Genomic DNA, 14,777 nt, shown 5'->3' with positions numbered 1-14,777 from the left:
TTAGTAGAAGAATTCAAAGTTGGAAAGGTGCGTCTTCAAATGATGATGAATGACTCAAATGATGAATTTGTCCGGGAAGCACATCCAACTGTAAAAGCTGGCACCAAGTGGTCAGTTACGAAAACAATTGAAGAAGCAGAATCCAGTCTTCGAACTAAGGAAATAATGGGTCTTGTTCAGGTTGACAGGGCTGGTTTAGGATCCACAAAGTATGAGCCATTTTCCAAAATGGGCATTAAAGATAAGAGAAAAATGGTGACCGAGGAAATAAAAATGTTTGAGGAGGAAAAAAGAAAAGCTACTGCTGTTACTCAAGCCAAGCAATGTGCGTGGACAACATGGAGTGATATTGAGCCAGTTAAATTATCATGGGACACCTTAATCGAAATGGAACCACTGGCGATATCATACCTTTTGAGGTCTACATATGACCTACTGCCATGCGCATCGAATCTCAAACAATGGGGATATATAGATTCAGATCTATGCACTATATGTCAAAAAGAGCGCGGTACCTTGCGTCACGTCTTGTCTGCATGCTCAAAATCCCTCCCAATGTTTACATGGCGACACAACCAGGTTCTAGAAGTGCTGGTTGAGATAATATCATCCCAGTGTATATTAGCTAACAAACAGCCTGTAACAACTAGTGAACCCAGGGTTCAATTTTGCCAAGAAGGCAAATGTCCATCAAAGAGGAAAAATAAATTGAATCCCAATATGAAGTTATTGAATGGGGCAAAGGATTGGAAAGTTTCAGCAGATCTGAAGACATCTTTGAAATTTCCAGTGCACATCCTCCAAACAGAAAAGCGGCCTGATATTTTGCTCTGGTCTGACTCTAAAAAGAGTATATTTTTAATCGAACTAACTGTCCCTTGGGAAGAAAATTTCTCAGAGGCTCATGAACGAAAGAAAGATCGGTACGAATGCGTGCGTGCCGAGTGTATAGAAAAGGGATGGATGTGCAATGTGATGCCTATCGAGGTTGGATGTCGAGGATTTTTAGGACACTCCACCATTTCGCTTCTTTCGAAAATAGGCGTCACTGGAAGGGATTTTAAAAAACAAAAATGTCGCCTGCAAACAATTGTTAGACAGGCGTCATGCTGGATCTGGCGCAATTCGAAGACATTTGCAAAGAGAGCATAATATTGTCCACTTCTTCCGTTCTCGGGCTGCTCTGGGAAAAAAAAAAAAGAGAGGGAGGAAAGAAAAAGAAGGAAGGGGGGAAAGGAAGGAAAAAAGGGAAATTAAAGAGAAAAATAAATAAATAAAATTTAAATTAAAATTAAAAAGTTAAAAATAAAAATGAAAAAGTTAAAAACAGCGTTTTTCCTCTGCTTGAATATGCCAGGTAATTTTTTTTTTTTTTTTTTTTTTTTTTAATCCTATTTATTGCTTTGCCCAGCAGCAAATAGCTGCTGGTGGCGCCAGGGGTGGCAGTCCCGCTTTAGCCACCGAAACTGTGTCATCACCTCTGGTTAGCGGCTGATGAGGGCAAAGTAAAAGCACATGTGGTCACATGTTGAATATATATATGTTTTATATTAGTTTGTATTGAATATTATTACGAAACTATTTAAGCGCTGCCTTAAGGAGAAGTGCTTTCCGACTCCCTGGAAGACCTCATCAGTTTGCCCTGTATTTAAGAATTCAGGTGATAAGTCATCTCCCTCTCAGTACAGACCAATACGTCTCCTGTGTGTTATGAGTAAGTTGCTGGAATCCATATTAAATAGAGAATTAGTCAACCACCTCAGCAGGAACAATCTTCTTAGTGACACAATATGGTTTCCGCTCTGCAAGATCTACCACAGATGTGCTGACGGTTATATCCCACAGGATTAGTGAATCTCTTGACAAAGGCTTCCTTTCTAGGGCAATTGCTCTTGACATATCAAAGGCCTTCGACAAGGTATGGCATAAGGGTCTACTTCACAAGATTTCCAGCTACGGTATAACCGGAAATGTTTCTCAATCATTAAATCATTTCTCTCCGATAGGCTCATAAAATTAGTGGTAGATGGACAAAAATCGGAGGCTTGCAATATAAATGCTGGAGTCCCTCAGGGGTCAATTCTGGGCCCAACTCTCTTCCTGATCTACATCAATGACCTCCCTAAACACATACTTAAATCATTCGTTGACATCTATGCTGATGACACGACCATCTACGGCAATACACCAAAGGCTGTAAATGACAAAGTTCTCTCTGATTCTCTCTCCTCTGATCTCGAGCGCGTGGTTCAGTGGGGGAAGATGTGGCTGGTTACCTTTAATGCATCCAAAACCAAACTCGTATCCTTACATCATCAACGCTCTGATCCCCATCTGGCATCAATTGTGATGGATGGCTTTCGTCTGGGTGAGGCCCCGTGTTTTGACAAGCTTCTGGGTTTGACCTTTACTCCTGATCTGAAATGGAACACGTACATCAAGTCTGTTGCTAAGGTCGCTGGAAAGATGATGGGATCTTTCTACCGCTCCAGAAGATATCTCACTGCTGATGCAATTCTCTATCTATATAAAAGCCAAGTACGTCCAAGGATGGAATACTGCAGCCATATCTGAGCAGGAGCTGCTAAAAACAGCCTATCCTGCCTTGACAGAGTACAAAATAGACTTCGTGGCTTAGTGGGGGATGCCCTTTTCTCTACCCTGCAACCTCTCTCCCACAGAAGAGACGTTGCGAGCCTATCCTTGTTTTATCTTTATTTCCATGGCAGGTGCTCGTCTGAGCTCCAATCTCTGGTCCCCCCTCGCCAATCTTTCACGAAAGACACCCGTCTAGCTGAAGCCACTGTGAAAAATTTCCCCCACTCTATATCTGTGCCTAAATCAAAACGCGGATTCCATGAACAAAGCTTCTTTCTTAGAACTGCACGCCTCTGTTCCGTCTGCCTGCTTCCCACCGGACTACAACTTGGATGTTTTCAAGTCCAACGTAACCAAATTCCTAATGAACCGCCCCCTTAAGTAAACATGATGAGTGGTGATTGCTGTGTAAAAAGAACAAAAACACAAAGAGCATCACTTTATGATAATGATAAGTTGTTCTCAAATGTTCAACCTAAGATAGGGAGGATTATAGTCATCTACATACAGTACTGTTTCGTTGTTTCACAGCTCATCAGTGCGGCTAAATAAGCAACTACCTTAAGCCAGTATATATATATATATATATATATATATATATAGAGAGAGAGAGAGAGAGAGAGAGAGAAAGAAAGAGAGGGAAAGAGGGATATATATATATAGAGAAAGAGATAAAGAGAAAGAGAGAGAGAGTGAGAGAGAGAGAGGATACTTGTTCTTGTTTTCTTATTTTTACGCAAGCCTTGCTTCAATCTTACTTTTGCAGAGAACGAGGCGACCTTATCGGGGAATGCCGACGGAGCTGCTCAGGCCCTTTAGTTTACTTCTGAATCTCACTTTTTTTTTAACCTGGTGACACAGTTCTTGCAGGTGGGGGAGAAATAAATGCCCCTAGGCGAATAGTGGCGTTGTAGAGATGCAGGATAATTTCAGTCGTAAGTAACTTTCTAGCACGGTAGAGGGAGCCTACCTTCTTCGCAGCAGCCTTGTTGGTATATCTCATCCGTCGTGCCAATAATTACTAGAGCACCCGTTTCGAATTTCTTTTCGTCTTTCATTCTTGTTTAACGACTTTTGAAATCGAACAATCTAACTGTTCATTGCTCCCATCTACCAGCACGTGTATCGATTTTTTTTAACTTGCAAATTAGATTCTACAAGGATGTTTGCCATATTTATCGATCCGCCTTTCATCCGTTTGCTACCTGAAGAAACGAAAGAAGGTCAAACGCTTGACATTCTCCATCAAAATACACGCCAACGTAATCGGCCGGTTACGCTTTGGAGAACTTAAATCGGTTTCAATATCATATTCGAAAGATAAGACACAAGGTCATAAATGATTTTGAAAAGCCTCGTCGGTATTCTGCAGTAGGAGCGCCTCAGGCAATTAGCAGCAATCAAGTGAAAATAAAACCCGAGAAGATAGACCTCCTCTTCGATATTAGCCGGGCAATATCGAAAGGTGCGCTAGTCGACGATTATTATAATTATTGAAGTCAAAGAGTTTTGTCAGCTAAAATATATTTAAGAATAATCAACATATTTAGAATAAATATTTATTTACATTAGTTTAGGAATGTAACTTAAAAATGTTATCATAAAAATTTTAGTTGACAACTTAGAAATAATGGCATGTAAAAATATCAGGTGATTATCTTAGTGACGAATACTGATGACTTCATTTAGAAGGGGAGATGGTCCTTTGGAGATATGTGGAAATTAGTCAAGAGTTGGGAGTCAGAAAGAGCAGACCGAGTCGGAGTTGAGAAAGGGACAGAAACGGTCTTTAGGTAGTGATGGCTCCAAGTAGATTTGGTCAGAAATAGTGGTAGTCAGAATCAGCGTTGCAACTTTCCAAAAGAGGAGGAACACTGAAAGAAAAAAAATAAATAAATAAATAAAAATAAATGCCAAAAATAAAACCCGAGGGTCTTTCATTTCTTGTGGAAAATTTATATTGCAGCTTTCCGTCAAACAAAATCAAAGATAGATCAGATGTGTTCCCGATTGGTCAGATGTTGAAACCTCAAGAAAGTGTTATTCGTCATTTTTGTTGTAAAGGTAATATATGTATAATATTGTTGTTCTATCATAAACTATATTTAAATGTACATACACACACAACGAATTCTAGATTAGACGACGTCAATGCTAGACTGTCACAGAGGAATACACGTATATACACATGTCAAATATACGAATGTGACACGTATCTACAACGTATATACACTCTCATACAATCTAACAACTAGCAGACACACGTATATATACCATATACCCCCTGACAATATTACACTCCTACGACTGAACTATACCTTAGTTCAATAGCAACAAAATCATTGTTGAACTGATGTAACGTTTTCCGGGAACCAACAGGTTGTGGCCTCAGTCGCAAAGTAGACAACGAATAGAAAAGAACTTCAACTAACCTTCTTTTGTAAAAACTACATTTATTTCTCCATTGTAACAGTCGTAATGCCACATATGTGATTGTCTTCTCGAGCGTCATTCACGCCTCCAACATGATCTCGAACGTCCTTTTCGTCTCTAACGTGATCTCCTTTTTTAAAGTCTTTATTTTTCCCTACTGGTAATGTAATTTCGTGTGCATTTGTACATGTGCATTCACGCTGTTACACTGAGTGTCGAGGACGTATTCTCGACTGGTACGAACAGTATCTACTTAAACTGTACCAAGTGAATAGATATTTATTTCCTTTCCACCGTAGGAGAATGTGACACAAGGTCGAAAGGTGGGAAGATTCAAGTCAGTGCCGCCCCTAAATAAGGAGAACTTTGGCCAGAATAAACAATACATTAAACACGCTAAAAGGGCCATATTATTTTTAATATTATTTTGAATAATCTTTCTCTATATAAGTAACTGTGTGTTTATCTGAGCGGGAACGGTCTCTACCAAACTACTCTGTCAATTGTTGCTCGACGGACTTGACACTTTACAATACATTTCTTTGTTTTTTAGCCGTTAAGAATAACTGCCAACAGATCAAAATTGAAAAAAAAAGGTACTTGGCAGAAGTAAATCCACTAAATGTGTACCTTTTATGCATGCGTAAATGTACATTTAAAATGTTAGCTCAGATGGTAACAATTTAGACTGGAACTTTGCATGTTTTGGTTTCATGATTTGAGATCATGTTTTTTTTTATTTAATTTTTGAAATAATTACTATATAATAGTGATGGGGCGATTCCACTATTTTTCCGATTCCGATACAATTACCGATTCCGATTCTTTATAAATCTCCAAATATTTAACTGTAAAGTTGATAGTTTGTCAGGATTGCAGTAAAAACACGTTTTACATCTACATATATTTTCTCAAACGTAAAACACACACATCTGGGGGTTAGGGTTAGGGTTAGGGCTAGGGTTAACTGTTGACTTTATTTTTACTGCTAATTTAAAATTAATAAATATCTATTATTAGTGTTGTATAGCAGGTGGTTTTATATTGGTGATCATATATCAAGATGACGGGTACATATAACGGGTACATGTAATACAGGATTGACGATGATGAGAGACATTTATAACAGAGTGAGAGGAGAGAGATGATGAGAAAGACGACGAGAGATGGGAATTCATTATTGAATGAATGTGTACTACTGTTCTTTTACATCAGAGGGGGGGTCATTACTTATGATGGCGGAGAGGGACACATTACTTGAAAGGGGGTTATACAAAGTTCATATTAAGATGATTAACACATTACCTTCAATTGTTGAATGACGACACGAAGACAAACAGTTACAAAAATCGATGATGTTCTTTATTTCATTTGACCGGTCGAAATGATGATGACGTCAGAAATTCAAATTCGGGATCTACATAGTTTAATGTTCTTTCCTTCGCTTCCAAAGAACCCTGATTCCAACTCTCTCTCTCTGACTAGCAGACTCAACTGTTCTGCCTCCTCTGTTCGACTGCCGACTGCCGATGCTTCTAATCTGTTAATCCTAGCTCCTATTATTGAGAATTCCCTTTTTGCTATGACGTCAGATATGTGGTTCCAAAACGTGACCAACTCACGTGGCTCAGCACACGTTCTCCAAACACACTTTCGACAAAAAGAATGCTCAACTAACCTATTTTTTAAATTTAGTTTTCATAAAAGAACAAACAATTAAATTCTTTTTACAATACAAACAATATCTAACTATTTCCAAAACAATAGCTAAATTCTAACATTCCCATTTCTGAATCTATTTTGAACCTTGCTTACAAGGTTCGAGTCTCGGCTTATCCTAATCTCATTTTCACTTATCTAATGGTTTTCTTATTTACAGGAAAAGGGGACAGTCCTTTTTCATGCAACATTAGTCCCACCAGTAGTGGAAGATTTTGATTTAAACAACATTAAATTAAAAAAAAAAAAAAAAGATAAATATAGGAATCGTTTGTGGCATCGGAAAATAAGCACACATTTTTCTGATTCCTATAACGATTCCAATACCACCGAAAGTTCCGATTTTCCAGTTTCTGATCCCGATTCCGATTAATCGTCCCAAGACAACTATATATTGGGTACAATATAATAATCAATAGAGTATTCGCGCTAAAATAATAAATACGAAATCTGCTTGAACTAAAATATTATATTTAAGCGTGTTTTAAAAATCTTAATAAGGACATCGATTTGAAATTGCTAATTCGAAATCTGGTGTGAGTTTAGCTCTGAGATCGACCGTTTAATTGCTGTTACGATATTACTTCAATGATTTCCAGCCTTTTTTTTTTTTTGTAGTACTATCAATAAAAGTGGTCCTACAAAAAAGGCTGGGAACTTATAGAAGGCACATCGTAACAGCAATTAAACGGTCGATCTCAGAGCTAAACTCTAGTCCTGTTCGATGTAATCTCATCCGGCCGCAATGCACTTCTTTTACCGTTCCAACAACTTCTAGAATGCCCTAGAATACCTCATGGAAGACCTCTTGCGTAAGCGTATCAAGGACCCTCGTCGCAGCCTCTTTCATATTAATCCTAGTAGTTCTCTGCAATGCTTAGTGTCGGTCTGTTTTTCTTCTTTTATTTTGAAATTGCACGTTCCTTGGTCTATTAAGATAATGTTTGAAATAGTCTTCTTTTTTTTTTTTTGGCTAAACGTGCAAATTGAATCGACACTTATTTTTTATTCTTAGATGTTTTCCAGTTGCTTCACGTAATAATCGGTTCTCTCTATCGCCCTTAAACTTTTTCTCACACCTGCAGCTATCCTCTATCTCTACAAATCTACTCTCAGACCATATATGGATATTGTCGCCATATTGTTGCGTGGGGAGGGGGAGGGGTGCTGGTCCATATTGAGTCATTTATTGTAATCAGTTATTTTGAGAGGTATAGAAAAACGAAGCAAAACGCATCTTTTATATCGTCTTCGCATCTCTTGACCTGTTCTCAAGTAACTTGTGTCCAGACGTCAGCCCACCTGGAACACATGCCCTCTCATCATAACAACAGACGCAAGTCTCATTTCTCTGGACAATTGGAACTTTATTCAGTTTCACGGTCGAATGTCACGTCCCTCTTCTTTGCTCATCCTTAGAAGTAAGGTGGGAATTTTTTTATCGACACATCTGCCATACATCCTAATCTCTCACCGCTTCCATGAGAAGTCTTTCATTTTCTCAGAATAACTGACGACTGCGGAGTGTCGAACTTGAATTGTAGACTCTAAAACTCTCAACCGAACTCTCCTTAGCCGATGTGCGCCCCTCCTTTTTATATTGGGGTTGGTGCGTGTGTGTGTGTGTGTGTGTGTGTGTGTGTGTGTGTGTGTGTGTGTGTGTGTGTGTGTGCGTGCGTGTGTGTGTGTGTGTGTAATCTCCGATTAGACGCATCTACAAGCCAATGCGTCCACATGCAATTGACTCAATAACAATATTTCGGCTGGTGAATATGTGCCCCATTTGATAAATTACAGAAACGTATCTAGTTGGCCGCTCACTTTCTTCCTCATTGCAACATCCCTGTAACAGACGTGTATTTGCTAGTCTCAGTCTTTTCTTCAAATACAATTACTGCATGGCTTACTTACAATTGTCTGACTTGTTCCCTGCTTCCTTTGTTTCAGCTCGTTTAACTCGTTGATTTAGCGGTCTCCATCAATTTATCGTTTTAATATTTTCTTTGTAATACAGCTTCCTCTTCCAATAGGTTCTTGCTAAGAATCCGATATGTGTGGAACTCTCATCCTGCTGACTGTTTTCCTTCTACTTACAACTTTGTTTTACTTTTTTTTTTCAAAACTATGATCAATAAGCATCTTCTGTATTTTCCATGATCGTTTTTCGTTTTTGTTAGATCTTTTAATTAAGTGGCTTCATGCCTCGCATCGAGCGATTTCTGATATTAAGTATTTACACGTCTTGTCTGGAGCGATTTTCATTAAAAAAAAAATCAGTACAGATATCTGTCCGTCAGTACGCCTGTCATGTCTAAGTTTGAAATAGCATATTAATTGGTCTGTCACGTATATCTTGTAAGAACACCTTCATCAGTACGGGTATCTGTCAGTCAGTATGCCTATCATGCTAAGTTTGAAATAGCATATTAATTGGTCTGTCACGCCCATTTTGTAAGAGCACTTTCATCAGTACGGATCACTGTCCGTCGGTCCGCCTGTCATGTCTAAGTTTGAAATAGCATATTAATTGGTCTGTCACGCTTATTTTGTAAGAGCCCCTTTATCGCTAAAAGCATAAACTGGGTGGGCGTAACTTCAAAATACTTATTTTCTTCTTCAGTTCTAACTTTTTTTCTTGCTAAATTTAGAATGTCTTGTATCGATCTGTTATCGATCCGAATATTGGATGCTGTTTCTGCTTTTTTTTTTTTTTTTTTGCAGGTTGCAGTTCAGTCTCTATCGAACCTCGCAGTTCACTCCTTACTGAGGTTTGCCGATGCCGTTGTTGGCCCGCGACCCCCACGGCATAAGCTCTTCAGCTTCTATATTTAATCTTTTCCACCATGAATGACTCGATTGATCCTGCTTCCTTCACCTGAACGCACACGTGAAAAGCGATTGTTAGAGATAAAAATAGAAAGAGCAAGGAAAATTTTTTTTTTTACATAGATATCACCACTGATCCTGGCTCAAAGGCCACTCGAGGATAAAGGTTAATGTTTATACATTAGACAATGTGATTATAGCATAGTAAACATAAGTAGTGAGAATTTTGTAAATTGGATTATTTGGGGGGCGGTTCATCAAGAACTTGTTTACTTTGGACTTGAAGACAATCTGATTATAGTCAGCTGGAAAGCAGGCAATCAGAAGCGAGTTACTCACGCATGCAGTTCGAAGAAAGAAGCTTTGTTCGCGGAATCTACGTTAAGGTTTAGGTACAGATAAAGAGTGTGGGAAACTATTGATAGTGGTTTTGGTTAGACGAGTGTTTTTCATGAAAGTTTGGTGAGTGGGGGAGACCATAGATTGAAGCTCAGATGAGCACTTGTCATGAAAATAACGATAAAGCAGAGACAGGCTCGTAACGTCTCTTCTTTGGAAAAGAGGTTTTTATTGATAGTACACACATAAAACCCTAGTTCCCTTCGAAGTAATCTCCTCCGGCCGCAATGCACTTGCTGTGCGATTCCAACAACTTCTAGAAGGCGCCAGGGAAGTCCTCTTGTGTGAGCGTGTCAGTGACCCTCATCACATCCTCTCTCATCTTTTCAATTGTCTTATAACGACAGCTTCTAAGGTTTCCCTTAAGCTTAGAGAATAATCAAAAGTCACAGGAAGCCAGGGCTGGACTTATAGGGAGGGTGAGGAACTGTCTTGATACCCATCTTGGTCAAATAATCCGTGACAAGGATGGAGTTGTGGATTGGGGCATTCGCGTAAATCTTCCGCATCTTTTTTTTTTTTCTTACTTATGTTCATCTCTTACAACTTATATATACAGCAGCATATCGCCACCAAGATATTTGTTTACGTTACATTTAAACTTTTGCATATCAGTACAACCAGGGAAGCAGGCAGCAAGAAGGGAATTCCAAAGTCTAGCTGTTCGAGGGAAGAAACTATTAGAATAGAAAACTTTCCTGCATTTAAGGACAACAACAGTGAAGGGGTGAGATTTTATTGCTAAGCCGGTTTGTCGGGGATATGTACGTCGAGGGGGGCACAAGTGAAACAAGTTCATCAGAACACATTCCATTAAAATTTTTGTAAAACAAGCACAGTGATGCAACATTGCGGCGATGAGACAGGGGCTGGAGCTTAGTTGATAAAGTGGGACCGATTAGATTGACAACTCTTTTTTGGAATTTATCTAAGGGGGAGAGAGACTAGTGGTAGATGCATCAGCCCAGATGTGGCAACAATACTCCATCCATGGACGAATGGTGGCTTTGTAAATTTCACTACGACTAATTGTGTGTACAGTTCCCACACTGACACCAAACTATGCACTTATTGTCTTTATAGAAAAAGGACGGTTCTTATCCATGAAATTCTTTATTAGGCCAATAAACTCCAATGTTCTGACTTCCTTACTCCTCCACACCTTTCACAGTCCTCACAGACTCCCCGCTGTCATTGAGTCTCTTATGCCACTCAAAACCTGGTGCTTGATTCATGCAAAATGGCCCAAAAGCAGTCTGAAGCATTCCATACGTTTCTGTGGCAATTTTATTGTATTTCGTCTCGTTCTTTTAAAATATTCTCACGTCGAGATTACATTTTTGAAATTCACCAGCTGTGACAATAAGGCTTTAGTAGGGTGTATTCCACTTCGTGCTATAGCTGTTTGTTTGAACCTGAAATCATAAAAATCGGGCAGTCCTCTCATAAGATGTATAGCTATAACAAACAGGATAATTTTAAGTGCCTGTACAAAAAAAGTCTTATAACTTATTGAAGACACCTCGTATATAGCCACTCTGAAATCGACGAACCCATTCCCTAACTACGCTGACATCAACTGGCGTCGGCTTCGTAAATGTTCAACAGGCGCCAGTTAATCTTGGTTGAATTTTTTTTTTTTTTTTTTTGCATGGAGTGTCGCATCTCAGCTTCTGACGCACGCCCAGGACAGGGGTTGCTTTCTTAGAGTCTCACATCGTCAATATCTGCGACAGAGAAATGTAACTTTCAGGACATTAAAGTATAAGTTCAGTCATCATAGCAATGCAAGTTGCATTCCTCTCTGATCTATTCTGGCGGAATAAAAAACAGGAGCCATTACTTTTGGAATTCCCCTAGTATATCGCATAAATACTTCCAACAAACTAAACTTTGGCGCCAGTAAACAACCTAAATGTTAGCTCTGGCGGCTTTTTATGTTCATCATCATCATCATATGGTTTGAATCCGAGGATTCTATTGTTGGCATTGGTTTCCCCGATATGTTTACTAATCAGAATTCTTTCTAGAAAAAACATTGGGTGCTTACGGGAAGGTTGCCAAGATCCTAAGTGATCATTGTGGAACCAATTGAATTCGAACTTGAAACACTAGGTCGTTACCCTGCGTTGTTAACTACTTGACCTCTGTCACCCCTAGCAGTGGGAGGTAAGGGTGGTTCAGTTTGTTCCGCAAAATTATGGTAACTTAGTATGTTGGCAACCTTCACGTGGTCTCATCAAGGGTTTAAAAATACACCTTCTATAAACTGGCAAAAACTTTTACAGAAACCTGATAAAAAAAGGTTAAAAAAATAAATAGTACAGTGCATAAGAAACTCTCAGTACGGCTGCCTCTTGTGGAAATGTTTGGATAATTCCACTACTCCAGAAAGTATCTAACTACAGTTGCAGTTCTATATTCGAGAGGGGGGGTGACGATGGTTTAGTGGTTAACGACACAGACTGACGACCTAGGTGCCCTAAGTTCGAATCCAGTTGGTTCCACAAAAATCATGTTCACTTAGGATATTCAATTTCATACGTATTTCAATTTAGCTTAAGTGACTTCGACTTAAAACTATCCGTCACAAATTTGAATTGTTCTGCCTTTTATAAGCTTACTTTTTTTAATATTTAAGCGTATTTTATGACCGGGCAATGTCAGACTCTCCCTCCCCTGCTAATTTTACATTCTTATTATATTCAATGTATCCAAACAAGAGAGAGGAATAGGCTGGACGAAGGTGGTGTGAAAAATGGGGAAAAGAAAAGTTATACAGATAGACGTGTTTATATAAAGATGTTATAGGGTTTTAAAACGCATTTTGTTTTTAGAGTACCCCAGGAAACGTCGGGTGATAGATTTTACATAAAATAAAGATATAATCTGGAATTATTACATTTAAAGAGAAAAAAAAAAACTAACAAAAAAAATTATGAACAGATTTAGATTTATTTTAGGGGGTGGGTGGGGGTCGTTTCATTTTCAGACAAAAGAGAAAGAAATACGAATTTTCCCCAAGGCAATGTGTCTACTTTCTCCCGATGGAAAAACATAGCTAGCAGAACAAACGAACATACACAGTTCAAACCGAGAGACTGCCGAGATACGGATAAATAAATAAATAAATAATTTCACTTTATAACCAAAGACAATGTGTATTTAAAGGTTGGAACGGTCCTGGATATGACCTAAAACTATATCCGATGGTGAGGCCCAACCTTGCGGGCCTTGGGGAGTGTGGAGCCACCCTTTAATTGCCATTGCTCCCAGGTCCACTCTGACCCAGAGTGGTAGTCCCACCTATGGGTTAAATAGAATCCGACTTGAAAAACAAATATACTCCATTAAAAATCGTTCCTCAAAATAACTAGATTCGACATTAAATAACATGAAAAAGGTTGATATGCCGTAAAACAAAAACAACCACCCAACCAACCAACCAACCAACCAACCAACTAAAGGTTGGAACAATAAAAGTATCGCCCCAAAGAAAACAGCACTAAATCTTTATTTTAAAACTTTTATCGAAAAAATCAATTCAGGTAACTTGATTATGTAGTAGAGTTGACATCTGTTCAATACAGCCGCCTTCAACCTCAATCACCGCCTCAGTACGGGTCCGGAACTGGGAACATGCCTTTTCCACAAGCACTGGCTAGAGCTCGGTGGATGGCGACGATCATGCTGGCTTTGATTTTGTGGAATGGTCATGTTGGTGATGGTGTCAACGTATAACCGAAGGAAATAGTCCAGCGAGTTCAGGTTTGGAGAGGAGGGGGTCAAGTAAGAAAAGGGTACAAAGTCGTAGCTCTCTTTCTGAAGCCAAGCCTGTGTCTCTGGACTTGTGGGTCGACGCCGATTCCTGCTGCCACACGCAGAGTTTGCGCTAGCGGCCACCTGATTGCACCAGGGAATCACCACACTCTTCACATCCAGGTACACTTTGGTGCTGACTTTCGAATGTGAACAGACATCTTGCTGCTCAACTCCCTACATAGAATCCCTGCAACTTATGCTCCCGATAGTATCCTCCTACATCAAAGTAGCGTTGTACCTTGTTTGGGGTGAAAATGTAATTTAAAAAAAAAAACTACCCGCCTGTGGAATTGGCCTGCTTTCCAACTGACTACAAAATGGTCGTCTTCAAGTCCAGTGTAAACAAGTTCTTATTAAGCTGTCCCCTTGAATAATCAAATTCTTCCCAATATCAAGCACCAACAATCACTACGCCGTACACTCATTAACTCTTATTCTCGAATTGCGTTCGTGCCTTGATAAGTGCTGACTCCCTTATTAAAAATTGATTCATATCGATTATTGTTATCGATCACCACCAGACTATGGTCATACCTTCTCACTTGTTTCTGTCTTTCGCGTCACCTTACTGATATTCTTTTACTCCATCTTTGAATCTTAGGTTGACCTCGTTCACGGCCTTCTGTAATAAAGAAGGACTAATAACTAAAGTCATGTTATCTGGTGACATCATTGGATTTGGTTATATAGAATCTGGTCACGTGTCCCAAGAAACAACCGGAAGTAGATAATGCCTAATGACAAAACAATTTTCGAGGATTAAGCAGGTAAGCAACAAACGAAAAAAAAAGGTCAATAATTCAAATATATGACAAATGAATGTTGCTAAAAGCAAGATCAGTTACTCTTCTACCTACCTGAATAAGTTGTGTGTGGTTTACTGGAATCTAAAGCTTTTAATATACGAGTCGGTGCTGGTGAAATGAATCCTGGTGCAGACAGAGTACTGGTCGTATTGTGTTCGATTTTCGTCCAGTTTT

General features: G+C 39.1%; 1 protein-coding gene across 1 annotated transcript in view; it reads right to left on the bottom strand.

Moving 5' to 3' along the window:
* Positions 1-14,467, bottom strand: part of LOC145260264 (uncharacterized) — a 144,822-nt gene extending 130,355 nt beyond the window's left edge. Inside the window, exon 1 of the mRNA XM_080118090.1 lies at positions 14,367-14,467. Coding sequence (XP_079974216.1) covers positions 14,367-14,467 — 101 coding nt within the window. The remainder of the gene's footprint in view (positions 1-14,366) is intronic.
* Between the last annotated feature and the right edge of the window lie 310 nt (positions 14,468-14,777).

Source organism: Euprymna scolopes, chromosome 36, assembly GCF_053919585.1.
Source record: "Euprymna scolopes isolate OS-2025 chromosome 36, ASM5391958v1, whole genome shotgun sequence".
Lineage (NCBI taxonomy): Eukaryota > Metazoa > Mollusca > Cephalopoda > Sepiida > Sepiolidae > Euprymna > Euprymna scolopes.
This window is presented reverse-complemented; position numbering and strand designations above follow the sequence as displayed.